The sequence below is a fragment of the Pristis pectinata genome, chromosome 4 (genome assembly GCF_009764475.1).
Source record: "Pristis pectinata isolate sPriPec2 chromosome 4, sPriPec2.1.pri, whole genome shotgun sequence".
In the NCBI taxonomy this organism is placed as follows: Eukaryota; Metazoa; Chordata; class Chondrichthyes; order Rhinopristiformes; family Pristidae; genus Pristis; species Pristis pectinata.
The window spans coordinates 979,517-1,007,394 of record NC_067408.1 but is presented as its reverse complement, the minus strand read 5'-3'; the positions used below and the strand labels follow the sequence as shown (position 1 = coordinate 1,007,394).

Genomic DNA, 27,878 nt, shown 5'->3' with positions numbered 1-27,878 from the left:
GCATTCATCTGCCAGAGCTTTCTATTCTTCCTATCATTGACACGTGGCACAGGTAGTAATCCTGAGATTACTACCCTTGAGGTCCTACTTCTCAACCTTCTCCCCAATGCCTTGTATTCCTCCTTCAGGACCTCTTCTCTTTTTCTACCTATGTCATTGGTACCTACATGTACCAAGACTTCTGGCTGCTCACCCTCTCCCCTCAGAATATTCTGGACCCGGTCCGTGATATACCGTACCCTGGCACCAGGGAGGCAACACACCATCCGAGACTCATTGTCGCTATTGCAGAATCTGCTATCTGTACCCCTTACTATAGAATCCCCAATAACCACTGCATTTCGCTTCCTCCGCTGGACCACAGTACCAGGCACGGTGCCAAGGTCCCGGTTGCTGAGGTCTTCCTCTATCAGGTCATCCTCTCCAACTGAATCTAAAATGAAATATCGGTTTTTGAGGGGGACCGCCACAGAGGTGCTGTCTACAAACTCTTTATAACTCCTATCTATCTCCTGCTCGCTCTCCCTAACCAACCGAAGGTCATCGAGCTGCAACTCCAGACTCTCAATCCGTTCCTTGAGGAGCCGCATCTCGGTGCACTTTGCGCAGATGTAGTTATCGGGGAGTCTGGTAGTCTCCCAGGGTCCCCACATCTGACACTCCAAACATAAGACCAACCCTAGATGCATCTTGCTGAATACCACTGAGTTCAACAAATAAACTAATAACTTACCCCCTCTCTATTAGTCTCGCCTCTTTCCTGCTCTCGCCGAAACCCGTTGAGCCAAAGCCTAACCCACTCTGCTCCCTCTCACTCAGCTGCCCGCTCTGACGCTGCCCGCTAGATATGTTGGTCTGCTATTTAAATCGCCCGCGCACTTCTGAGTGATGTCACGCACCTGCGCAGTCACTTGCCGCTATCCCGAACGCTAGAAAGAAAAAAAATTGCTCCTCGTTAATTTCTGGCACTCTCCGCTCTCTGGTCACTGGAAAGAAAAACCGAAGGTAACCCACCGACTTTTAAATCGCCCGCGCGCTTCCGAGTGACGTCATGCGCCTGTGCAGTCACTCGCTGCTATCCCGAACGCTAGAAAGAAAAAAACATGCCTTCTAACATTCTCCTGCCATCGTTGCTGTGGCACTTCACAAGGTCTGCACATATTGGAAACAAGGCTGTCTTCCATGCTCTGCCGTGATGGTGCTGCCAAGAACTTTTCCACTGTTACTGACCAGTCGTCTTTGGTGATGGTTGCCAAATTCTTAAATGAAGAAAAAATTAAAAAGAATCACTTCAGAGAGTCAATCCTCAAACCTATGCAAGTTAACTGAAAGCATAACTAAATAAAGTAAAAAGGAACATTCACTTTTTAATGAAGGTCAGTGATCCCATTCAAATGGCTAGCATAGAGCCGAGGGACCAGATAGATTGGTCAGCACAGACCAAGGCCACTGGTCCCATTATGTCCGTGCTGGCTCTCTATCAGGGCAATTTGCTGGTCTGCCCATCCTTCCCCTGGCTGTCTACTGCCTTTTCTCTGTAGCCTTGCAAATTTTTCTATATTTATCCAATTCTCTCTTGAAGCCACAAAGGGACCTGTCTCCACCACATCTGCATTCGGTGGTTTCCAAAGTCCAACCATGCTGCATAAACAAGCGAGTCCAGAGGTGGATTGGGAGGTCAAAAGGCAATTGTTCCTGACCTGCAGCGTGTTCTACACTTCTGCAATGCTCAGATGCAGAACTTAGGAATGCACTAACACTGGCGCTGCAGTTTTCTGGTGACTTGCCACTGAACCACTGGCCAATCATTGGCACAATCTGGCCTATTAACATCAGTGAGCTAGACAATGTATGTTTCCAGTCCTACATAAGGTTAACTTGATGGGTCATGTGGCTGTTTAGATAATATGTGAATGCATTCTTGCCAGTACTGATCACATCCCTAAACAAATAGTGGACTTAAACCAAGTTATTACTGGCACAGAAGGTCAGAGATGCAGTGCAGAAACAGGCCCTTTGGCCCATCAACCACCCATTTGCATTAATCTCTTTTTTATTGACATCTACTGACTGAACAGAGCTTTCTGCAGATTAGTTGTTGCAGTGGCTGTCCAGAATCTCTACCTCTGTGTTTTCTTTGCAATGTGATCTTCTTTGATCCGACAAATGTAAAAGGGATTAAATTTAAAAAGCTGCTTAGAGCAGTTGGGTGCTATGAAAGCTCATGAACTTGCCTCATTCCAATTATTACAATTAATTATGGAGTATTTATTGCATGGTATTGGTTTATTATTGTCATGTGTACTGAGATGGTGAAAAATTTATTTGTGTGCTATTCAGGCAGAGTACATTGAGGTGTAAAAATAAAAACAATGCAACGTAGAATTGAAATTTATAATAGTAGAACGGTTATAATGTAATGAGTGGATTTGCTGAGAACAGCTTGCGTAGAGTTGCCATGCTCCGGTGTCGTCATGGATCTATGTTTCCAAGTATTTGTGCAATAGTTCAATTTTAGAACAACACCAGATTTATTTTCCTACGTTATGCCCCTCAGCTGTGTTGAACATACATTGTTTACTTTGTCATGGCAAGCTATTAGTTTGTGAGATACAGTGGTGGGCAGCAATAGCTTGCCTCTTTGTTGTGCTTTGTAAGAGACATAATTAAACTATCAAATCTGTTTTAAGGCTATTTGGATTTTGGCGGTTCTGTCTTGAACAAGTGAGTTGAAATGGAACAGCTGTGTGCAGTGGCATGAACGAGAAATCCTTCAGAATAGATGGAAAATGGAAATAAATTTAACCACCTGTGCATCAAAAATTGTTGATGCATTAAAATATCATTCTGATGATGGGTTTTCTTTGCTGTTTCTAGATACAGGAAGCCAAATGACTGTTGAAGTTGAGAAAGGACTGGTATCGCCAGCAAGCTCAAGGAAGAATCTCAACTGTACTGCAGTTAGTGAAATGGTTTTATTTGAGTTACTTCAAAACTTCATTAAGACTTTCTAGCTATGTGTGTCACAGGCTTTGGTGCTTTTGTTAATGTGTGACTATTAGATTTTTGAACACAACTTTTTCCATTTTGATTGCTTTTCATTTAAGTTGGTCCTAAATGCCGTTGTCATTTTATGTTAAAAATGGCTGCCTTAATGCATGTTGATCTTGTGACAAAAGTGCTGCTGGAAGAGTGTTTTCTGTTCCATTCGGCCCCATAAATGGAGAGCTTTGTGGTACCAATAATTTTGGTTTGGCAGTTGTGGTGCTGAAGAAATCTTCAACAAATAGTTGATGTTATAACCTGAGAAGGGAAAGCCTATAATGATGAGTTCCATCACCTCTGTTCTACTGTGTAGGGAGCTTTTATCTCACCAATGTGGGATTAGAGAACATTCTGGTTACCTGTTGTGTTAAATCCCAGATATTCTATTAAATTTTAATAATTGTGCTGTTCTTTGAATTTCATCTAGGCCGTTGGTCAAAAGGATGCAACCTTGACTCTAGAACTTAAGAAGCAGAAAATGTTGGAACAAGAGGCAAGTAGACCTTTAACAACAATTGGAGTTTACAAAACCATGCAATGTTGAATCCTGGTCTCTATTTAATCAAAGATAGATTAGCGGGAAATTACTTAAAGCACTATTGAAGCACTAGTGGCATTCTTTAATCCTTGGGCAACTTTTAACACTTAGTACCAGGCTGCAAAGATGGCCTGTGTTCAGTACCTATGGATAGATATTTTTACCTGTGCTTGTCAGAGGGTGAATCAGGGAGGTGTCAAAGAGAGGGTGGGGCAATGCAGTTGTGGTGAGGTGGAGGATGATTAGTGTTTGAAGTGTGTGGATGTGTTCCACATCTGGGTGCTTTGTGGAAGGGGTTGTTTATTTCTGGTGAATGGGTGGACGGTGTGATTGAAGCTGCTAGCAAGGTGCTGTTTGGAGGCTGAGTAGCAGTGTTGTCACTCTCTGAAATGGTGTCGTAGTTACCTGTTAAATCATTACAATGAGTCTTGATGCTAAAGCTCAAGACTTTGTTCTGGATTTGAAATTTAACAAACCAACCACTAAAGGTGGTTGGAAATCTGAAATGACAGAAGCTGCTGGAAATACTCAGATGCATCTGTGGAGAGAATAGAGTTGATGTTTTGGGTCAATAATTTTTCATCAGATGACCTGACCTGGGTACTTGCAGAATTTTTCTGTTGCTGTGGTTGCTACAAAGTGCTTTTCCTTGTTGTTCTGCCAGAAGCTTTGGGCTGGGACATCTCTTGCAGTCACTACATTGTGGGTGGAAGATCAAATCCAGGATAAGTTGTACATTTTTGGCTCAGATGTTTACTTAGGCACTGGGAGTTGTCAAGAAAGCTGACATTTTCACTTCAGTATGTGATGCTCTTCAGTCCCTATAATCCCATGCTCTCTCATAATCAAACTTTTACTGTCTTTTAGTCTGTAGAAGGCTATTTCTAGTTCATGGATAAGAAGTGCTAAAACTAACGATGCAGTACCTCTTAATATAATAAAATACTTAGTAATTAGAAAAAACTTACACCTGCAGATCCGGTGCCTATTGCAACAGCGAGGGGAACAGGATAAAAGGCTTCAGTCGCTGGAAGAAGAGCTGAAAAAAGTTGAAAGCAAATTGGCTGCAGCTGTGAGGGAGAAAACATCACTGACATCAAATGTTGCATCCTTAGAAAGACAACTTTCAGAGCTCCATAAGGCCAATGAGTTACTCAAAGCTAAGGTATTGCTATAATCATGACTGATTTTTCTCTGGACATATTTTGACTTTGGTACTGATTCTATTGGCTGTTGTACCCTGGCATGCACTTGCCCTCATGAGATTCTGACTACTCCAGTACACTGGTTACATGGAGTTCGTTCCATTTTTAGTTTTTTTTCTGTTAATGTGGTTAAGGAACATCGCGTCTAGTGCATCAGCACTTTGCTTACTTGATATTGCAACATAGTATGATGAAGCTCTACGCAGCTTTGTTGGTTAAAGATTTAGATTCTATCCACCCTTGTTTTTATAATCAGATAAGAAGACTTTTTTTTGGTCCCAGGTACAGTTGAACCTTAAACCTTGGTACTAGCTCTTGTCACAATTGATAAATCATGAAATGAAGCTGTTTTTGTTATTGCAGGTGTTTGAGATCTCAATTTGAACTATCCAGAGTGAGACCTACACAAGTGGAATAGGGTACAGAGCCAATGCAAATGAGCTCTTCCCACAGTGGAGTTGGTCAATGCTTATTGCATTTATATAGCCAGTGATAATTTGTCTTTTGGCATTGCTGTAAATGTTCTTTGTATAAACGTAAGCACAGCTGGTGTGTAATGTTTGGCTATCCCTTTTTTCCTTCAGTTCTCTGATGACGGTACCAAGAAGAAGATTAACGCCCTGTGCTTGGAACTGATCGAAGTGAAGAATAAAACCGATGCCAAGGACAAGGTATTGACACTGTTGTTTGCTGAGGAGGAATGAAATCAAGAAATACTTCCCACCAAGGGAATCGTCAGACTTGAGTTTTTTTTCGCTACATCCAGACATTTGAGGTGCAATGCAGCCATAACCTCATGTGGAATAGGCTCAATGTATTGTTCCAGTGAGGGAGCTACCTTGATACTGTGGAGCTCTTTTATTTGTGGAGCTCTTTTATTTTTGGCATAATGTGTTTCAATCTTGCTGGATGTGAGTGAGCAGGAGCTGTGAATAGCTGCTTCTGTACAAATAAGCCGAACTATCCGTTCTTTCTCCCAGAACCCTCTGAGTTCTTGGTAAATTCAGAGGGCAGATCGTGCACTGAAAGCATGCTAACGTTCTAATGCATCTTCTGTAAATCTGTTCTCTAATTCCCCAGGAGGAAGAAGTACTGAAGGTATGATTTATCTGGGCACGTACTAATACCACTCTCAAATTATTGAATTTATTTCACTTGTCTTTAAAGGGCATCTGTAAAATCTTCCACAGTTAAAATAGTACCCTATCGGACAGAGTTATTGCACTTTGTTTACAGCACCTCCACTTTAATAGCCTTGTCTCCAATGCTTATTGTTTTTCCCAATTTCTGTCAATTATGCCGTCTGTAATATTTTGTTTTGCTACATTAAACAGGGCTCCTTATTGAATAATTGCATGTTTAAAAGCGTGTTTAAAATATCGTTCTGTCAAATTAATGACTAAACTGAAGACCATTAAGCAATATTAAACCAAGGTATCACTATATAAGATGTATCATAGAATTGTTATAGTATGGGAGGAAGATTTTTGGCCCATTTAGTCTGTCTGCTCTAAGCAGAAAATCCAACTGCTCCTTCCCAGAGCTCTGCAATTTCATTATTGCATGCCATTAGTTACAAAACTTTTATCCCTCTACCTTGTACAAAAACTTGGGGGCAAGGGAACTGAGGCTTCCCATCTATTGATGTGCTGCAATGCCAATAACCAGAGGTTCATTATCCAGCCGTGCACCGTGATAGGCCTGGATTCTCCGGGGTAACATAGCAACAACTAAAATTATTTGGCCTGATTTGTTTTTAACCTGCATAAAATCTTCTGATTTTTATTCACCTGTTCACCCATTTTCCCCATTTCACATTGCGTACACATTTTCTTTGGACTGCTAATGAGCTTTGGGTCTGTAGGTTAATTGTTTACGGCAATGACCAGACCCACATGTGAAAAAGATCCCAAATACCACGTGCAGGCAGAGTTGAATTGCATTTCAAACTAAGAGCCATAAGGTATCAATGGATTGTTTCCACCTAAACAGGTGGCCATAAGACATTTGAGGAGAATTAATAGAACGATAGAACAATACAGGCCCTTCGGCCCACCATGTTGTGCCGACCTTTAAACCTCGCCTAAGACTATCTAACCCCTTTCTCCCACATATCCCTCTATTTTAAATTCCTCCATATGCTTATCTAACAATCTCTTGAACTTGACCAACGTATCAGCCTCCACCACTACCCCAGGCAGTGCATTCCATGCACCAACCACTCTCTGGGTGAAAAACCTCCCTCTGATACCTCCCTTGAACTTCCCACCCATTACCTAAAAGCCATGCCCTCTTGTATTGAGCCCTGGGAAAGAGGCACTGGCTGTCCACTCTATCTATTCCTCTTAATATTTTGTATACCTCTATCATGTCTCCCCTCATCCTCCTCCTCTCCAATGAGTAAAGTCCTAGCTCCTTTAGTCTCTCCTCATAATGCATACTCTCTAATCCAGGCAGCATCCTGGTAAATCTCCTCTGCACCCTCTCCAACGCTTCCACATCCTTCCTATAATGAGGTGACCAGAACTGGACACAGTACTCCAAGTGTGGTCTAACCAGAGTTTTGTAGAGCTGCATCATTACCTCGCGGCTCTTAAACTCGATCCCACAATTTATGAAAGCTAACATCCCATAAGCTTTCTTAACTACACTATCCACCTGTGAGGCAACTTTCAGTGATCTGTGGATATGAACCCCCCAGATCCCTCTGCTCCTCCACACTCCCCAGATCCTGCCATAAACTTTGTACTCCACCTTGGAGTTAGTCCTTCCAAAGTGTACCACCTCACACTTTTCTGGATTGAACTCCATCTGCCACTTTCTCAGCCCAGCTCTGCATACTATCAATATCCCTCTGTAAGCTTCAACAGCCCTCCACACTATCCACAACACCACCAACCTTTGTGTCGTCTGCAAACTTGCTAACCCACCCTTCCACCCCCTCATCCAAGTCATTAATAAATATCACGAAAAGTAGAGGTCCCAGAACCGATCCCTGTGGGACACCACTAGTCACAGCCCTCCAATCTGAATGCACTCCCTCCACCACAACCCTTTGCTTTCTACAGGCAAGCCAATTCTGAATCCACACGGCCAAGCCTCCCTGGATCCCTTGGCTTCTGACCTTCTGAAGAAGCCTACCATGTGGAACCTTGTCAAATGCCTTACTAAGATCCATGTAGACCACATCTACTGCACTACCCTCATCAATCTTCCTGGTCACCTTCTCAAAGAACCCTATCAGGCTTGTGAGGCAAGATCTTCCCTTCACAAAGCCATGCTGGCTGTCCCTAATCAGTCCATGATTCTCTAAATGCTCATAGATCCTATTTCTTAGAATCTTTTCTAACAGCTTGTTCACCACAGATGTAAGGCTCACTGGTCTGTAATTCCATGGATTATACTACCTTTTTTGAATAAGGGGACAACATTTGCCACCTTCCAATCCAGTACCATCTCCTCCCTCACCTCGCAAAGCAGCCTGGGGAATATTCCGTCAGGCCCCGGGGGCTTATCTGTCCTAATATTTTCTAACAACTCCAACACATCCTCTCTCGATATCTAATATGCAAAGATTTCAAGAAGATCAGAGATTCAAAGTGGCAGAGGAGTAGATTGTGGTTAAGAATGCAGCAGGATACTTGGCTTTATTGGCCATGGCACAGAATACAAGAAGTGAGATCAAGCTTGTATAGTGTTAAATATTAGGCCACAGCTAGAAAACTGTGTAGTTCTGCTTGCCCCATTGCAAGGAGGATGTGATGGTGCCTGAAAGGATGCAGAAGGGATACAAAGATGTTGCCAGAGCTGGTGTATTATAGCTATGTAGAGACCATCTGGATTGGGGAGACTTCCTTGGTTTAAATTTAATTCATAGATCAGTAAGGATGCCTTTCTCTTTGCATAGGGGTTAGCAAATAGGGGATTTGGATTTGCGTAATAGAAGGGAATTAGGGAGTTTGCAAAACCAAAAAATACTATTTCATCTCATCTAGTGGTTGGAGCTTGAAACTCACTGGCTGAGAAAAGGGGTGGAAACAGAAATTCCTCACCACGTTGTCACAAAAGGTAATTGGAGAGCCAGAAGCTGTGGATCAAGATGAGGGAGTGGGATTAACCATGCCTGATTTTGGCTAGTGTGAATACACTGTCCCTTGCTGATTGGTTTCATGCAAGTTCCCAATATTATTGAAGTTCAGTGACCAAGTATTAATAATTTAACAGGATTTGCCTTTTTAGAGTTGTTGACCTTCATTCTCATAATTTTATCTGTGTGTGTGTAAGACCATAAATGGACATCCCATTCACCATACAACTGGAGTAAGCATCTTGTTTGCATCTGATCCCTGTTGCTTCAAGCAGCTCTGTCTCCCTACCATCGGTGGTTGTTTGACCTGTTGAGTTCCTCCAGATTACACTTAAGTCTGCACCTATCAGAGAGACTGTTGAGAGGGAGGGCAAGAACAATCTAACGTGCAGTTATTTTCTCACATTTCCAATTCTGACAAAGGGTCATTGACCTGAAGCATCAACTCTCTCCGCAGTCGCTGTTTGCCCTGCTGACTGCATCCACCATCTGCAGTTTTTATTTTGCTTCAGGTAGATAGTTTGATTCAGTTGACTCTGAGATCCCTTTTCTCAAAATAATGTATTATAGATTTTCCTTTCTAATTTACTACAATTGTGATTAATAAACATATTGGGCAAACACTCATTTTGAATAGACCACAACAAAATTGGGGTGTAGTGAATGTTGTGTCATATTGGGTTACTTGTCCTAGCATCTAGGAGTAGCAATGCACTTTAGGATGCTCCACCCTTCCCTTGTTTGATTCCCTAGCTTTTGTTGCATTTTATTTGTGGTTTCTGTGAAGTTATGTATTAGGTGATATTAACCTAAATGCTTTATACCTGCTTAAATCCCATGCACAGGAGATCAGCTACCTTCAGATTAGTTTGGAAAGTCAAGTGAAACTCTTGCAAGCTGATCTGGAAGCCTCCAAAGCCACAGTGGCTGCATTGCAAGAAAGAAACCAATCATTGGGCAAGTACTCAATAATTTGAACTTTTGTTCTACAGTGCAAAAGTTTCATGAGACCTAGTGGGTGGTTCTTCCATTATAAAGAGCCTTCAGCCAGAGTTCCAAACTGTTCTTGCTAATCATAGGCAGCTTTAACATTGCCAAGTCAGTGTGTCTCAACCTCAAACAGATTTTAGAAAAATGGGAAGCACAAATTTGGCATTTGGAATTCAAAAGGAAAGTTCCTGTGAGTAAGAGAAGGTGACATTTGATGCTGTGATTAAAATCATAGTTTCTGGTATTGACCTCATTGTATCCTAACTCTGCATGTCCACGTTGATAAACTGCACATTCTTAATTCTTCCAACAGAAGAGATGCACCAGGCAACAAAATTCCATAATGACGATCTGGAAAAGGAAATGGACAAATTCCATGGTAAGTGCTTGAGATACTCAAACAACCTTAAGCACTGTTTTCCCAGAGTATTTTGCTTTGTCAGTTTGATGTATGAAAAGTCACATACCTACACCAAAATGAAATAAACTAATATTTTATTCTTTTCTGGTATGTGATTGAGTGGCAAGGCTAATGGTTCATGGCCACCTGAAACTAATTTTGAGCATTTACAATTGGCATATGTAGTTTGCATGAGTAAAGATACTTCAGTGATGCTGTTGATGCGTGTCAAAGCTTGGACCTCGTTAATGGAAGGAGGAATGACCTATTTCCAAGTCAGGTAGTTTTCCCATATACCTGCTGCCCTTGTCCTCCTGGTTTAGAAGGTACTGTGAAGAAGGCTTGATAAATAGGTCAGAGGCTGGGATGATTGTCCTCTGTCACAACACCATCCTCCTCTACAAATATGACTCACGTTAGTGGAGTGTTTTCCCAGTGATTTCATTTTGCCCAATGTGCCATGATGCCTTCAGACAAGCGCTGTCTGATGTCGGGGCAGTTGCTCTCGCTTCAGCTCTTTTTCATCCACATTTCAACCAAAATTCTGTGAAGAGGTTTGGATCTCCTTGGTGCTGGCAGAATTCAAGCAGAACTGTTAGTTTCTTCCTGTTTTCATCTAATTATGTTGCTGAATTAGGAGGGTTAAAGAGGCCATGAAATATCCTTGCAAGCAGGATTAAGGAGAATCCAAGGCATTTTGTTTGGAGAAAGTAGCTAGGGAAAGGGTAAGTCCACTCGAGGACCTACTCTTTCCCTAAGAAGTTAATGTGCAGAACCGGAGGAAGTGGATAAAATCCTTGTTGGATCACTTTTTGCCAAGGAGAAGGACATGGATGATGGTGAGATTGGGGATCTTCAGTATGTTGATCTTCTAGGGCATCTCAATATTAAGAAGGAGGTGATGTTGAAGATCTTGAACATTAAGGTGGATAAGTCTGCAGGGCTTAGTGACTTGGTCTCAGGATCCTGAAGGTGGCAGGGGAGAAGATTGCTGAGGTCTTGACAGGTTTTTATATCCTCTTTAGCCACAGGCGAGGTGCCAATGTTTTTCCTTTGTTTAAGAAGGGCAACAGGGATAATTCAGAACATTATTGGTATTGGTTTATTATTGTCACTTGTACCGAGGTACAGTGGAAAAACTTGTATACTGTTCACATGTATCAATTCATCTCACAGTGCATTGAGGAAGGTATAAGGGGGATGTCAGGGTTAAGTTTTTTTTCCAGAGTGGTGGGTGTGTGGTATGCACTGCCAGCAGAAATTGTGGGGGCAGATACATTAGGGACATTTAAGAGACTCTTAGATAGACACATGAATGATAGAGAAATGGAGGGCTATGTGGGAGGGAAGGGTTGGATAGATCCTGGAGCAGGATAAAATGTCGGCACAACATTGTGGGCCAAAGGGCCTGTACTGTGTAGTTTAATCCAGACAAGTGTGAGCTGATGTGTTTTGGAAAGTCAAATGCAAGAGGAAAGTATGCACTTAATGCAGGATTGTTAGGAGCATTCATGTACAGAGGGATCTTGGGGTGCAAGTCCATAACTCCCTGAAAGTGGCAACACAAGTGGATAGGGTGGCAACGAAGACAAGGAAACTTTGGTTAGGCCATACCCAGAGTATTGTGTGCAGTTCTTATTGCACACTATAGGAAGGATGCGGAAGCTTTGGAGGGAATGCAGAAGAGGTTCACCAGGATGTTGCCTAGATCAGAGGGTATTAGATATAGGGAGAGGTTGGGTAAATTTGGATTGTTGTTTTTTCTGGAGCACTGGAGGCTGATGGGTGACCTGATAGAAGTTTATAAAATTATGAGAAGCATAGACAGGGTTGATAGTAATTCTTTTTCTCGGAGTGGAAATGTCAAATGCTAAAGGGCATAGTTTTAAGTTGAGTGGGGGAAAGTTTTTTTTTTAAAGAGAATGGTTGGTGCCTGGAACATTCCACCAAGGGAAGTGGTGGAAGCAGATACAATAGCAACATTTAAGAGGCAATTAGACACGCTTGAACAGGCAGGGAATGGAGGGATATGGGTCAAGTTCAGGTGGATGCAATTGGTTAGATTGCCATCATGGTCAACATACACATGCTGGGCTGAAGGGCCTATTCCTGTGTATTTTCTTTTTATACAGCTCTAACTGAGGAATTGCGTGAAGAGAATAAAGTCCTACAAGATTATTTGGAGAAAGCCAATGAACAAATTCAGGTACTTTTACAATGTTTAAAAGACATCTGGACTGATTCATGGATAAGAAAAGTTTGGAGGGATAGGGGCCCAATATAGGTAAATGGGGCTATCTCAGGAAGGCACCTTAGTTGGCATGGACAAATTGGACCAAAGGGTCTATTTCTGTGCTATATAACTCTGATTCTTATCTCTCTTTTCTTGTAATTTGACTTCCTTAACCAGAGTCTGTGAAGTTGGTGATATTTGTGGTCTAATACCAGCTTTGACTATATCAGAAGATTGATCAGCCCTGTAAGCTGTGCAGTGAGGCATGGGTTTGTCTAAGTGTTGCCCATACTCGTCAGGTGGCGTTATTGTTTGGCAGGTGTGTGTGTGAAGTGGAGGTAGGGTTTTGGTTTCTTGAGGGACACTTTAGTAGGGATTGAATTGGAACTTTCCTTCTGTGCATTTATTGAACCAACAAGGGTGCCCAGATAATTACCCAAGGATAACTAAGGAATTACTGAAAAGGGCAGGAATGTAAATGTTACATTGGTTTATTATTGTCACTTGTACCTGGTACAGTGAAAAACTTGACTTGCATACAGTTCGTACAGATCAATTCATTACACAGTGCATTGAGGTAGTACAGGGTGAAAAACAATAACAGAATACAGAGTCACAGCTACAGGGAAGTGTATTGCAGGTAGACAGTAAGGTGCAAGGTCAAACAAGGTAGATTGTGAGGTCAAGAGTCCATCTCATTGTATAAGGGAACCGTTCAATAATCTTTTATAGGGATAGAAGCTGTCCTTGAGCCTGGTGGTATGTGCCCTCAGGATCCTGTATCTTCTGCTTGATGGGAGGGGAGAGAAGAGAAGAGAGAATGACCCGGGTGGGTGGGGTCTTTGATTATGCTGGCTGCTTCATCAAGGCAGCAAGAGGTATAGACTGGGTCCATGGAGGGGAGGCCAGTGTCAGTGATGTGCTGGGCTGTGTTCACAACTCTCTGCAGTTTCTTGCGGTCCTGGGCAGAGCAGTTGCCGTACCAAGCCGTGATGCATCCAGATAGGATGCTTTCTATGGTGCATTGATGTAGAGAGGGTGCAGAAGAGATGTACCAACATATTTCCTGGGATTAGGGACTTTAGTATGTGGATAGACTGGAGAGGTTAGTTCTTGGAACAGAGGAGATTGCAAGGGGAAACTTGGGTATTGAAAGTCTTGAACGTGGAGACAGTTCCCATTGGAGGAGGAGCATCACAAACCACAGGTCATAGAATGAAAGCAATTGGCAAAAGATCCAAAATGACCTGAAAACCTTTCAGTCAGCACATGGTTATTGCAGCATTCAAAGGGAAACTGGGTGAGTGTTGGAAAGGAATAATTTCCAAGGCTATGAGGAGAGGTCAGGGGATGGGATTAGCTAGTTCACTCTGACTTAGTGTGAGCTTGACGTGCCCGAAGGCACCCATGCTGTAACCATTTTGTGATTCTTTGATTTCTTTGCTAAAACTTGTAGGATCTTCAAACAGAATTGAGCTCCAAAGTGAGTGAATATGAGTGCAAGTTACAACTGGTGTCCACTGACATGGAAGAAAAATGCTCGGTAAGATTCAGTAACTATAGTTGTGGTGTTCAGAAGTCTGACAGTATGCAACTTACGAGGGGACTGTAGTTGAGAAATGTGTAACATGCTGCTCCTGTTAAACTTGGGATTAATAAATCATAATATCAGTTGTAATGATAACTAAGTAGACGTGTGAAGCTTTGAGTGTAACTTGTGGGGAAATTCCATGGATGGTGGAATTCCAGATAGCCATCTGAAGCTGTTAGAATTCACTTTATCATCTAGACTTCCTTGCAACCAGGTTCAGTGGCTGAATTTACTGTGCATCATTTGCTTTGGTTAGGAACTCTAAAGGTGTTCAAAAGTAGGGCAATGCAGCTGTTGACGATTCTTGACCAAGGATTGTTTAACATCTCCATTCACTGATCAAACAGTATCTGATGGCAAGTGGGCATTTTGCAGAAAGTTGAAGTTCCATTCCATGTACTACTTAATGTGTGTTGTCCCATACATGCCTGTGTGCCATAAATTTAATAACTTCAATTTCAGGCCTCAGTAGTCAAGCAACAACAGGCTGAGAATGATCTTCTGGCAGTGCAGGATCTTCTGAAACGATCAACAGAAGACGTTGCTGATCTTCAGAAAAAGCTGTATGTACTTGTAGATGAGTGTTTCTGTGAAGCTACCTGACCACTGTAACGGTGATCTGATGTATTCAGGCCTGTTCTTTAACAGGTTTGCATAATCTGTGTTGGGATCCTTGATGGGTTTCTATGGGGGCTGAATAGAAAGCTACTGGTTTGCTCCCTAGGCTGTTTTGACTTGAATTGGGGGCGGGTGGGTGGGCTGAGCAGTTTGCCTCTTAGTTGAAGCATCAGCAAAGACTCGTACTTGCTGTTCCTTGTGCTTTGCCTGATGTTCACGTGTGGGAATGGAGATGGATCAGGCAGGCTTGTAATGCCTTTGGTGGAGTGGTCAGAGAGCAATTGGTATCTGCAATTCCAACAGGAATGGGTGTCTTTTGGTGAGGGGAAAGTCAATGGTAGGGGCAGCCACTAAAGAAAAGTAAAAGGAGCTGAACTGTAAGCTCCCACCTTGCCAACAAAATGGCTTTAGTAATATTTACTTGTCTGAATGTATTTTTGCATCACATTAATAGCAAACCACATTGTGTAAAAGTCATAGGTGTGAGTTTGAGAGCAGCAATCCTTTCAAATATTCAAGTGTATTGGAAGGGCATCATATAAGTGCAAGTGACCTGTAGTCATTCGGGGCTGGCTTGGTGCTTACTGCATTGTTTTCTTTAACTTTAAATTAAAAGGTGTGAAATTGTCCTTGTTGATCTTGTGGACGTGTGTATTTGACTGGTCGGTATGGCTTGGTTTTAATCATTACTATTGTATCATTTTGACATTGCCCAGGGCTTTAATTGAGCAGGACAAACTGAAGTTGGAGGAAGCCAAAGTTGAAGCTGAAATGAAGCTCTCCTGCTATTTGGAAGAACTCAGGTACTTGGGCTACTGGCATATGTTCAAGAGGGTGCAAATTTCAATTCATTTATACTGTGGTCTGAAATTAATGCCAAGTTGTAATTTGTAACAAATTTTGAATTGCCTTTTAGTTTACTGAAGGATATATATATTGATGGTGGGTATTATTTGATAGCATGATTTTTGCATCTATCTGTCCCTACAATTAGTTTTGCAGGTAGAGAACAGATCTGAGACTGATACTGTATTGTTTTAACAAAGGGTAACAGAGTAAAATGGATTTCTGTATTGCATTACTTTATGTAGTAATAGTCTATCCTCCCACTTGTGTGAAAGTATCTGCCAAGGCACACGAACATTGACTGAAATGTGCTCGTAAGGACCATTCTGTTTGCGAAGGTTGGCTGCTCCTGTGTACTTTTAGTAGGCCAAAGAGAATTAATTTTTCCAGTGTTAGTCAACGTGTTCACTTCTTTTAACTATCATATTCCTCATTTGAAATTTGGCTTCAGTGATGGGCAACCTATTAGATTCTAATGGACAAGTGGTCATTACTATATTAGGATTGACATTGCCCATTACATAATCAATGTATATACTTGCAGGGAGGGATGCATTGTCACAAAAAAATTTGGTGGTCAAAGCACTCAACTTGTGCTGGTGTACAGATCTATGCTCAAGGCCACCGAGACAACAATCCCCTCTGATCCTTCTCATTTTGCCTAGATTTTCCAATAGAATTTGCAGCAGTTTGAAAAATCCAAGTTCCATCAAGCAAACTTCAGTTAGAAATGTTATTTTCTAACCCTCCATCCTGTATATACCAAAATGTACATTTTTATAAACCCTTTTTAATGTGGATTCAGCAACGTAGTATAGATAATATATATATATATAAAAAAAATAAATTTTTGATTTCTTCAGTCAAATGAAGATACAGCTTGAAAGAGCCAAAGAAGAAATCAGTCTGTCAGCAGAGCAGCTTGTTCAGAAGGAAAAGGAAACCATAAGTCTCCAAAACTGTCTGAAAGAGAGGGAAGAAATTCACTGTGAGCAGATACATCAAGTGAATAAGAAATATCAGCATCTTGAACAGGAGAAAGGTATGAAATGTTCTATGCATTGAGGGATATTTGTCCTCCTAACCAGTTTGATTCCATTTTGAGAAGTCTGACAATTCTCTTGCAATGAAAACTTGACAGTTGGCCCCTGATTAATGACTAGTTAGTAATTTTTTTTAAACTGATCTATTAAAATGGAATTTCAATTAGTATTTGGATTATAGGTATGGGGCAAGGAGAGTAGGTAGCTGGTAAGTAGGTAAAGGTAAGGTTTACCTGTTGTCTCTTATAGATTTGTAGGTGGGATTAGCTAGGGGGGGAAAAAAAAACAAGGTAGTCAGATGGAGGACATGGTCATATGCTGCAGCTGTGTGATGTGGGAACTTGTGGACCTTGCTGTGGTCCACGATGGCCACATCTGCAGTAAGTGCTTGAGGCTGGATGAACTTCGGCTCAGAGTTGATGAGCTGGAGTCACAGCTACAAACTGTGCAGCATAAGGGAAAGAGAGAGTTATGTAGACACAGTCCATCAGGAGGCAGTCACCCCCCTTAGAGCAGGTACAGCTGAGGTTCAGGAGGCAGATAGAATGGTGACTGTCAGGGGAGGGAAGAGGAAGAAGTCAGGCAGGCAGACAGAGCAGGGAACCCCGGAGGCTGTTCCCCTCAGAAATGGGTTTTCTGCCTTGGAGACTGTTGACGGGGATGACCTGCAGGGGCCTAGCTGCAGTAACCAGGTCTCTGGCACTGGGACTGGTACTGCTGCTCAGAATGGAAGGGTGGGAAAGAGACATGCGGTAGTGATAGGGGACTCGATAGTCAGGGAAACAGACAGGAGGTTCTGTGGCAGTGAGCATGAATCCCGGATGGTACGTTGCCTCCCAGGTGCCAGGGTCCGGGATGTCACTGATTGGGTCCACAGGATTCTTGAGCGGGAGGGAGAGCAGACAGAAGTTGTAGTCCATGTTGGCACCAACGACATAGGTAGGAAGGGCGATGAGGTCCTGAAGAGCAAGTTCAGGGAGCTAGGCAGAAGACTGAGGAACAGGACCTCAAGGGTAGCAATCTCGGGATTGCTGCTGGTGCCACGCGATAGTGAAGGCAGGAATAGGAGGAGGTGGCAGATAAATGTGTGGCTGAGAAGTTGGTGCAGGAGGGAGGGTTTTAGATTTTTGGATCATTGGGATCTCTTCTTGGGAAGGTGGGACCTGTACAGAGAGGACGGGTTACACCCAAACCAGAAAGGGGCCAATATCCTTGAGGCAAGGTTTGCTAGGGTGGTTCGGGAGGGTTTAAACTAGTTTGTGAGGGGGAAGGGAAGCGGAGGAGTAGGTCAGAGGAAGAAGGGAATGGGGAAAAGTTAGATCAAACAGGTAGAGAGGCTTTGGGGAAGGAGAAGCAGAATACAGGCTGTAAAAGTAGTAAGGTAGATGGACTGAAGTGTGTTTACTTAAATGCAAGAAGTGTCAGGGATAAGGGAGATGAACTGAGGGCTTGGATAAGTATGGGGGACTATGATATCGTGGCTATTACTGAGACGTGGCTGACGTCAGGGCAGGAGTGGATATTGAATATTCCTGGTTTTCGGTGTTTTAAGAGGGATAGGGAAGGGGGGAGAAGAGGAGGTGGCGATACTGGTCAGGGACACTGTTACGGCTGTGGAAAGGATGGATGTTGTAGAAGGATCATCTCTAGAATCCGTATGGGTGGAAGTAAGGAACAAGAAAGGAGCAGTTACTCTACTAGGTAGGAGTATTCTATAGGCCCCCCGGTAGCAGTAGAGATATAGAGCAGCAGATTGGCAGGCAGTGTTTGGAGAGAAGCAAAAATAACAGGGTTGTTATAATGGGAGACTTCAACTTCCCAAATATAGACTGGATCCTGCTTAGTGCCAAAGGTTTAGATGGGACGGAATTTGTTAAATGTGTCCAGGAGGGATTCCTGACGTAGTATGTTGACAGGCCAACTAGAGGGAATGCCATGCTAGATCTAGTTTTAGGAAATGAACCGGGACAGGTGAAGGATCTATTGGTGGGTGAGCACTTGGGGACAGTGACCATTGCTCCATAACCTTTAAAATTGTCATGGACAGAGACAGGTGCAGAGAGGACAAGAAGATGTTTAATTGGGGAAGGGTGAACTATAAGACTATAAGGAGAGAACTTGGGAGTGTAAAGTGGGATGTCCTTTTTGAAGGGAAATGTACCATAGAGATGTGGTCGATGTTCAGGGATCTTATGCAGGGTGTTAGGGAGAAATATGTCCCGGTGAGGCAGAGAAGGAATGGCAGGGTGAAGGAACCGTGGGTGACGAGAGAGGTGGAACGACTAGTTAGGGAGAAGAAGGTAGCATACATAAGGTATAAGCAGCAAAGTTCAGACAGGACCCATGAGGAATATAGAGTAGCGAGGAAGGAACTTAAAGGGCTGAGGAGAGCTAGAAGGGGACATGAAAAGGCATTGGCTAGTAAGGTTAAGGAAAATCCCAAGGCCTTTTTCACCTACGTGAAGGGTAGGAGGATGGCTAGGGTAAAGGTAGGTCTGATTAAAGAGGCGGCGGAAGTGGGAGAAGTTCTCAATGAATACTTCTCTTCAGTATTCACCAAGGAGAGAGGTCTTGATGACGTGGAAGGGAGTGCTGGTAAGGGTAATGTTCTCGAGGTTGTAGATATCAAGAGAGAGGATGTGTTGAAGTTGTTAAATAATATCAAGATGGATAAATCTTGGGGGCCTGACGGGATTTTCCGCAGGCTGCTTTGAGAGGCGAGGGAGGAGATTGTTGAACCGCTGGTAAGGATCTTTGAATCCTCGTTGTCCACGGGGATGGTGCCGAGGATTGGAGGGTGGCAAATGTTGTCCCCTTGTTCAAGAAAGGTAGTAGGGATAGTCCAGGGAATTACAGACCGGTGAGCCTTACGTCTGTGGTGGGTAAGCTGTTAGAAAGGATTCTAAGGGATAGGATCTATGAACACCTGGAGAATAATGGACTGATTAGGGACAGCCAGCATGGATTTGTGAAGGGAAGATCTTGCCTCATAAGCCTGATAGAGTTCTTTGAGGAGGTGATAAGGAAGATTGATGAGGGTAGTGTGGTGGATGTGGTCTATATGGATTTTAGTAAGGCTTTTGATAAGGTTCCTCATGGTAGGCTTCTTCAGAAGGTCAGAGGCCAAGGGATCCAGGGAAGCTTGGCTGTGTGGATTAGGAATTGGCTTGCCTGTAGAAAGCAGAGGGTTGTGGTGGAAGGAGTGCCCTCGGATTGGAAGGCAGTGACTAGTGGTGTCCCGCAGGGATCGGTTCTGGGACCTCTATTTTTTTGTGATATTTATAGATGACTTGGATGAGGGGGTGGAAGGCTGGGTTAGTAAGTTTGCGGACGACACTAAGATAGGCGGTGTTGTGGATAGTGTGGAGGGCTGTTGGAGCTTAGAGGGATATTGATAGGATGCAGAGCCGGGCTGAGAAGTGGCAGATGGAGTTCAATCCGGAGAAGTGTGAGGTGGTACACTTTGGAAGAACAAACTCCAGGGCAGAGTACAAGGTAAATGGCAAGGTACTTGGCAGTGTAGAGGAGCAGAGGGATCTGGGGGTTCATATTCACAGTTCACTGAAAGTTGCCTCACAGGTGGATAGAGCAGTTAAGAAGGCCTATGGGATGTTAGCTTTCATAAATCGTGGGATTAAGTTTAAGAGCTGCGAAGTGATGATGCAGCTTTACAAAACTCTAGTTAGACCACACTTAGAGTACTGTGTTCAGTTTTGGTCGCCATATTATAGGAAGGATGTGAAGGCGTTGAAGAGGAGATTTACCAGGATGCTGCCTGGATTAGAGCGTATGGAATATGAGGAGAGGCTTAAGGTGCTAGGGCTTTATTCACTGGAAAGGAGGAGGATGAGAGGAGACATGATAGAGGTATATAAAATATTGAGAGGAATAGATAGAGTAGGCAGCCAGCGCCTCCTTCCCAGGGCACCAATGCTCAAGACGAGAGGGCATGGCTTTAAGGTTATGGGTGGGAGGTTCAGGGCAGATGTCAGGGGGAGGTTTTTCACCCAGAGAGTGGTTGGTGCATGGAATGCACTACCTGGGGTGGTGGTGGAGGCTGATACATTGGACAGGTTCAAGAGTTTGTTGGATAGGCACATGGAGGAATGTGAGATAGAGGGATATGCGGGACGAAGGGGTTAGATAGTGTGAGGGTGGTTTGATGGATGGCACAACATGGTGGGCTGAAGGGCCTGTTTTGTGCTGTATGGTTCTATGGTTGAAAATAACGAGCACGATCTCACTGAGGGTAAAAGTTTGTGTTGTACAGTTTATTAATAGTGATGTGTATCTACAGCTGAATGAATTTGGTTGGTATCTTACGGGCTGTATAGTGTCATTACTAACTCTTGGATCTGAATTCTTTGGTTTGCCAGTTTATTTTACTTGCCACTGTATCCAAATGGAGACGAGATATTTTGGTCCATAATGTCCAGCGATCCGTCCGCACTGGCACTTGGTGGATAGTGCATGGAAAGTGTTTAAAACCATGAACCAGTTCTTTAATGGGAGCAGTCTTCGTGATTCATTAGTTGTTATTGCTACTGGTCTGTAAATGTTTGAAGAATTGTCACGTTAATGTTAGACCGTTTGCAAGCATGTTTTTCATAAGGGAATTAACTGGGAGTACGTGGAGTCTTTGTTGCAATTAACTTTTGTTGCAATTAACTTTTTTCCCCCTATAGAAAAAGTAGAGGCAGAATGCCATGGGCTAGAGCAAAATTTAACCAGAGAGCTGGCTCTACTGAAGGAAAAGCTGGTTACAACAGAACAAGATCTGCAGCAGAAACAAGATCAACTTTCCTCCATTAAACAAGAAAAGGTTAAAGAAAACTATTTACCAGTATAGTTTTGTCTTAATGCTTCATTCTGTAATCCTGCAGCTACTATTGTTTTTGGCTTGGCTTTCTTAAATCCAAGTATTTTGTGTGTGTTGCTTTGTGCAGGGTGATGGGGAAAGCGAGTGCTGCCTGGGTAAAGGAGGTGTGCTCATTGAGTGACAGTAACTCTGATTCTATTGGGGAAGAGTGGATGGGGTTAACCAAAATCTTGAATGGTAAAAGATGAATATCCTTGGTAGTTCTTCCATAAGGTGTAGGCAGATGAGCAGCCTGATTTGTTTGTGACTGGATTGGGTGTGGAGAAGGAAGTCATTATTTGTTGTTGAAAAGTTGTTAGTGTGATTTGCACAATGCTTGTCTTATCGCTGTAAAATGATCAATGGTTTAAAAGAACAATTGAATGAAAACTTGTTTCCAACAGCAGAAGAGCCTGGTTTATTGTGCACTGAGTTCAATAAACTTGTGGAGCAATAGGCTGTTCTGTTGGGGTTGTTTTCCCATTCATTGGGATTTGCACTAATTTATCCTTTAATATCAGTTTCCCATGTAGATTAAACTTTTTGGAAAATAGTATTCAATCCCTAATGTTGGGAATAACACTAAGCACCTCCCTCTGCACTACTGTGGTTTTGCCATGTACTTATCCAAATGTCCTTTGAATGATATGGTACCTGCCTCAACTACTACCTCTGACAGCCCTTTCCATATACCTGGCCATCCAACACCACCCACCCCCCCCCACCCTGTGTGAAAGAAGTTGCCCCTGATGTCCCCTTTTATATCTTTCACCTCTCACCTTAAACCTATGCCCTCTAGTTTTTTAGTTTCCCTTCCTGGGGGGGGAGAGACTGTGTGTTCACTCTATCTATGCCAGTCATGATTTTATACACCTCCATAAAGATCACCCCTTGTTCTCCTCTGCTCCAAGGAATAAAGTCCTAGCTTGTCCAACCTCCCTACCATTCACAGTACGCGTCCTACCCTGGTATGACTTCCTAAAATGCAACACCTTGCACTTATCTGAATTGAAAGTCATTTGCCAATCTTCGGCCCACTTATCTAGAGGATCAAGATCCCCCTGTAATTTTTAATAACCACCTTCACTGTCTGCTATACAATAGTATCACCTGCAAACTTACTAACCATGCTTCGTACATGTCTGTCCAAATTGTTTATATAAATAACTAACAATGAAGGTCCCAGCACTGACCCCTGTGGCTCACCATTAGTGACAGGCCTCTAGTCCAAGAAACAGCCTTTGACCATTGCTCTTGGCTTCCTCCCTTTGATCCAATTATGAACCCAATTAGCTATCACTCCCTGGATCCCATGCAATCTAACCTTCCAGATTAGCCTGCTATGTGGGACCTTGTCAAAGGCCTTGCTAAAGTCCATATTGATGACATCCATTGCCCTACCTTCATCTATCATCTTGGTTACCTCTTCAAAATAAAACTCTAAAGATTTTGTCAGTCACAATTTCCCACCTTGTCTATCCAAATGTTGATATATCGTCTCGCTCAGAATCCCCTTCAGTAACTTGTCCCCCACTCACCAGCCTGTATTTCCCCGGCTTGCCTTTGCTGTCCTCCTTTAAATAACAGTACAATATTAGTCACTCTCCAGTCTTCTGGAATTTCACCCATGGCTAAAGGTGAAGCAACTATCTCTCAAAACCCCTCTGTAATTTCTTCCCTAGCTTCTCTTGGGGATTTATCCACCTTAATGTGCTTTAAGGCCGCCCATACCTCCCTAGTAATCTGCTTGTGGTCCAAGACATCACTCATCCCTCGTTTCTTTTAGCATCCGTCATATTCTCCATAGTGAAAACTGAGAAATGTTCATTAAAAATCTAGCCCTTCTACTGTGACTCCACACAAACAGCCATGCTGATCTTTAAGGGGACCTATTCTCTCCCTAGCCACCGTTTTACTCTTAATATACCTATAGAATCTCCTGAGATTTTCCTTAAAGCTGCCTGCCAAATCCATCTCGTACCCTCTTTGTGCCCTCTTGATTTTCCTCCTACACTTGTTATAGTCCTCAAGGTATTTGCTTGTTCCCGATTGTATAAACATAATGTATGCCTCCTCCTTCCTGACTAGACCCACAATATCTCTCATCAGCCAGGCTTCCCTAAACTTGCCAAGCTTGCCCTTCACCCCAGCAGGGATGTGCTGTCCCTGGGCTCTTGATGTTACACTTGTTTTAAAAACCTCCCACTTGCTAGTCGTCCTTTTACCAGCCAACAGTCTCACCCAATCGATCTCTGCAAGATCCCACCTAATGCCTCCAAAATTAGCCCTACCCCAGTTTAGGACCGTAACCTGTTGACCTAGAACCATCGAACCATAGAACAATACAGGCCCTTCGGCCCTCCATATTGTGCCGACCTTTAAACCACGCCTAAGACTTATCTAACCCCTTCCTCCCATGTACCCCCCCCCCATTTTAAATTCCTCCACATGCTTAGCTAGCAATCTCTTGAACTTGACCAACATACCAGCCTCTGCCACCACCCCAGGCAGTACATTCCATGCACCAACCACTCTGGGTGAAAAACCTCCCTCTGATATCTCCCTCGAACTTCTCACCCATTACCTTAAAGCCATACCCTCTTGTACTGAGTATTGGTGCCCTTGCAAAGAAGCGTTGGCTGTCCACTCTATTCCTCTTAATATTTTGTATACCTCTATCATGTCTCCCCTCATCCTCCTCTCATTACCTCGCAGCTCTTAAACTCAATCCCACGATTTATGAAAGCTAACATCCCATAAGCTTTCTTAACTACCCTATCCACCTGTGAGGCAACTTTCAGTGATCTGTGGATATGAACCCCCAGATCCCTCTGCTCCTCCACACTCCCCGGAATCCTGCCATTAACCTTGTAGTCAGCCGTGGAGTTTGTCCTTCCAAAGTCTACCACCTTGCACTTCTCCGGATTGAACTCCATCAGCCACTTAGACCTGTCCTATCTTTCTCCAAAACTATTTTGAAACTAATAGAATTATGGTCACGAAAGCCAAAGTGCTCCCCTGCTGAGACTTGTCACTTGCCCTTCCTCCTCCTGAGCAGGAGGTCCAGTGTTGCACCCTCAGGGCCCTCTATATATTGATTTAAGGAATTTTTCGTGGACACATTTAACAAATTCCACCTGTCCAAGCCTTTGCACTGTGGCTGACTACTGGGACATCTATAATACAGTCCCATTAAAGTGACCATCCCCTTTGTAGCCTCGTACTCTTTTCAACTTGATTCCTACCTACCTTTGTATCAGAAAATTTAGCAACCAACCCTTCGGTGTTTTCATCCAAATCTTGTGCAAAGTATATGTATGGTTTTGAATGGTGATCACCATAAAGCATGATGGGGGAGAAAATGCATTACTTCAAAGAATTCTGTTAATTGTCAAACATGACCATTTGTCAGACATAGCCAGATAACTAAGGCCTGTGAGTCTTTCGTCATTGGGGACATTATTGGAGGGATAAGATTTGTGCTCATTTGTAAAGGCAGGGGCTAATCAGGCTCAGTGAGCATGGCTTTGTATGGGGGAAATATTATCTCAGTTAATTGAGTTTTTCTGAGGAAGTAACTCCGAAGATTGATGAAGACAGGGTGATAGATGTTGTCTATATGGACTTAGTAAGGCACTTAACAAGTTCCTCCATGGTAGGCTGGTCCAGAAAGCTTGGGCACATGGGATCCAAGGCATGCTGGCAAATTGGATCCAGAATTGGTGTGGTGATGGGAAGCAGAGGGTAGTGGTAGAAGGATGCCTTTCTGATTGGAAGTCTGTGACTGGTGGTGTTTTGCAGCAATTGGGAATTGTTTGTGATGTATACATGGATGTGAACGTAGGAGGAATGATTAGTAAGTTTGCTGATGACGCAAAGCTGGTGGTATTGTGGATAGTAAGGAAGGTTGTCCAAGGCTACAGCAGGACACAGATCAGATGGAAAGTTGAGCAGAGTGTTGGCAGATGTAAGTTAATCCTGACGAGTGTGAGGTGATGCATTTTGGGAAGTCTAATAGGGGTAGGACACCTATAGTAAATGGTAGGGCACTAAGGAATGTTCATAGACAGAGCATTATGTGAACAGCTCCACTTTGTCTGACGTGGAAACAGCCTCATTCTCTGGAGTAAAATTTCTGGTCCTGTATTTCCTGTCTTTGTTTCGTGTAAATCTTGACTGGTCGTCTTGTTCTGATTAGTTTGTATTTGTTTATTGACTTAGCCCTTGTACTTGGTTCTGCAGGAACTTTCAGATTCCACACACCAGCAACTTCATGCCCTCCATGAGGAACTGAGCAAGGAGAAGCTGGAGTTGGAGGAAGAGCTGGAAGGTGCACTGGATGAGCTGGAACAGTTGCAGCTGAAGGAGATGGAAGTACAGGAGTTGGCTAGACAGCTGGAGGAGGAGAATGAGATGAAAACAAGACAGCTTGATAAACTGCAGGAGGAATTGGATGGGTCAGTGTGCTTCTAATCTCTTATTCTCTGCTGAATATATGGAAATGTTCAAGGGCCAAGCCACTGATTCACTGGAGGAGCAAAGCTGAGTCCAGTGTGGGGAAGGGGGTCTGAGGGTTTATTTTAGTTAGATGAGTTAATCTAATAAATATTGTATGGTATCTCAAACCTGTGAAATGTTCCACCTGAGTACTTCAGGGTGCTTCATGTGTTCTGGACAGCCATAGGTGAAGCAAATGTCATTAGTTGGAGCTTGAGCAGCAGCTGACATTACTGCAGCCCATTCATGAGGCTGTTTCCACAATGCATTTCAGAAAGTGGTCATTTACTGTCTGCAGAGAGGCATGGTGGAATGTGAACAGGTTCACGATAGTTTGGGAGACCCCTGAGGGTATCTCTTTCTAACCAGTATTCTGTTCTAATTCAGAATTTCTTTGGTGAAGCAAGGCCAGAGCCAAGACCACATGGGTAAATAGGTAAGAAAAAGGAAGGTCGTCTTGCATGCAGATTTTATATAGGAAGAATTTAAGAAGCAAGATTTGAAGGGCAGTAATCTCTATTATCCAGGTCCTTTGTGCTAGAAATAGAACAATGCAGATGAATGTGTGTCTGGATGGTGTAGGAGGGAGGGCTTCAGCTTCCTGTGGCATGAGACCTGTTCTAGGAGATGGTCAGCTGACTGTTTGCACCTCAAAGCTGAGTGTCCTCAGGAAAGTTCACTAATGCAACTGGGACAACTGGCTGATGTAAGTTTTAAACTAGTTTGACAGGTAGATCAGAATCAGCACGCAGCATTGGAAGTGACTGGTTAAGGTCATTGATATTTAAAGTAATCAAATGTCAGACAAGGAACAAAAGCTGAAGTGGTCCCTTCAAGACTGTTATAGATCAAATGTTTCCACTGATTGTCTTGGCTTTAGGAAGCTGTACAATGTGCTTGTCTGTATGTCACAATCGTTCTGGTAACTTAAATTCCTTGCAATCGGCAATCTACATTGGCTAGAAGACCTAATATTAACACTTTATCTAAACTACTCTTGTTTCCTTGGTTGTGGTTTGATTGCAATAAATGCTTGTATGCAGGAATATCAAGGAAATTCAATTGGATTCAAGCACTGTCATTTGGAGTTAGTGTATAGTCTGTTTTTCTGTCCTCCTAAATAGGAAAAATGCAGAACTAGGGAAGATGAATGAGATTCACAGTAAAACGGTCCATGAGCTTCGTGAGGAACAGAGCAAATCACTGAGAAAGTTGGGAGATGTTGAAGCACAATTTGAAAGGTATATTTGACTAAATGTAAATTGCACTCGATGTATTTGCTCTAATGTTCTCTGAAGGAATCCAGTGTAACAGCACACTGGGGCTTGTACTACTGCACTGTGAAGGAATCCAGTGTAACAGCACACTGGGGCTTGTACTACTGCACTGTGAAGGAATCCAGTGTAACAGCACACTGGGGCTTGTACTACTGCACTGTGAAGGAATCCAGTGTAACAGCACTGGGGCTCGTACTACTGCACTGTGAAGGAATCCAGTACAACAGCACTGGGGCTCGTACTACTGCACTGTGAAGGAATCCAGTGTAACAGCACACTGGGGCTCGTACTACTGCACTGTGAAGGAATCCAGTACAACAGCACTGGGGCTCGTACTACTGCACTGTGAGATTGGTTTCATGCACAAATGTTGGTTGTGACTTGGGGAAAAACTTGACCAGTCATGGCGAGAGGAATGAACATGTTTCGGGCTGATGACCTCTGATTAAAACCAATCTACTTCAGTTCTTTACACAGATGTTGTCTGGTTATTTGAGGATTTCCAGTGTTTCCTATTTGTACTATGCTTCCAACATTAGTTGTATATTTGCTCTTGTATCATTTAAAACACTTTCCTCCCAGTGTCATAAATTTCCCTTTGTATGTTTGGAGGTGAGACGTAATTAATGTGAATATGCTCTATACCATTA

General features: G+C 43.1%; 1 protein-coding gene across 2 annotated transcripts in view; it reads left to right on the top strand.

The window, feature by feature from the left end:
• hmmr (hyaluronan-mediated motility receptor (RHAMM)) overlaps positions 1-27,878 on the top strand; it is a 50,810-nt gene that overhangs the window by 9,046 nt on the left and 13,886 nt on the right. The window contains exons 3-17 of one of the 2 annotated variants that reach the window (XM_052013469.1): positions 2,878-2,960; positions 3,473-3,538; positions 4,560-4,748; positions 5,373-5,459; positions 5,869-5,886; positions 9,721-9,832; positions 10,179-10,244; positions 12,398-12,471; positions 13,955-14,041; positions 14,552-14,652; positions 15,424-15,510; positions 16,417-16,595; positions 21,282-21,418; positions 25,697-25,911; positions 27,076-27,192. In XM_052013469.1, the coding sequence (XP_051869429.1) occupies positions 2,878-2,960; positions 3,473-3,538; positions 4,560-4,748; positions 5,373-5,459; positions 5,869-5,886; positions 9,721-9,832; positions 10,179-10,244; positions 12,398-12,471; positions 13,955-14,041; positions 14,552-14,652; positions 15,424-15,510; positions 16,417-16,595; positions 21,282-21,418; positions 25,697-25,911; positions 27,076-27,192 (1,618 nt within the window). The remainder of the gene's footprint in view (positions 1-2,877; positions 2,961-3,472; positions 3,539-4,559; positions 4,749-5,372; positions 5,460-5,868; positions 5,887-9,720; positions 9,833-10,178; positions 10,245-12,397; positions 12,472-13,954; positions 14,042-14,551; positions 14,653-15,423; positions 15,511-16,416; positions 16,596-21,281; positions 21,419-25,696; positions 25,912-27,075; positions 27,193-27,878) is intronic. The other variant, XM_052013470.1, reaches the window with a different exon arrangement.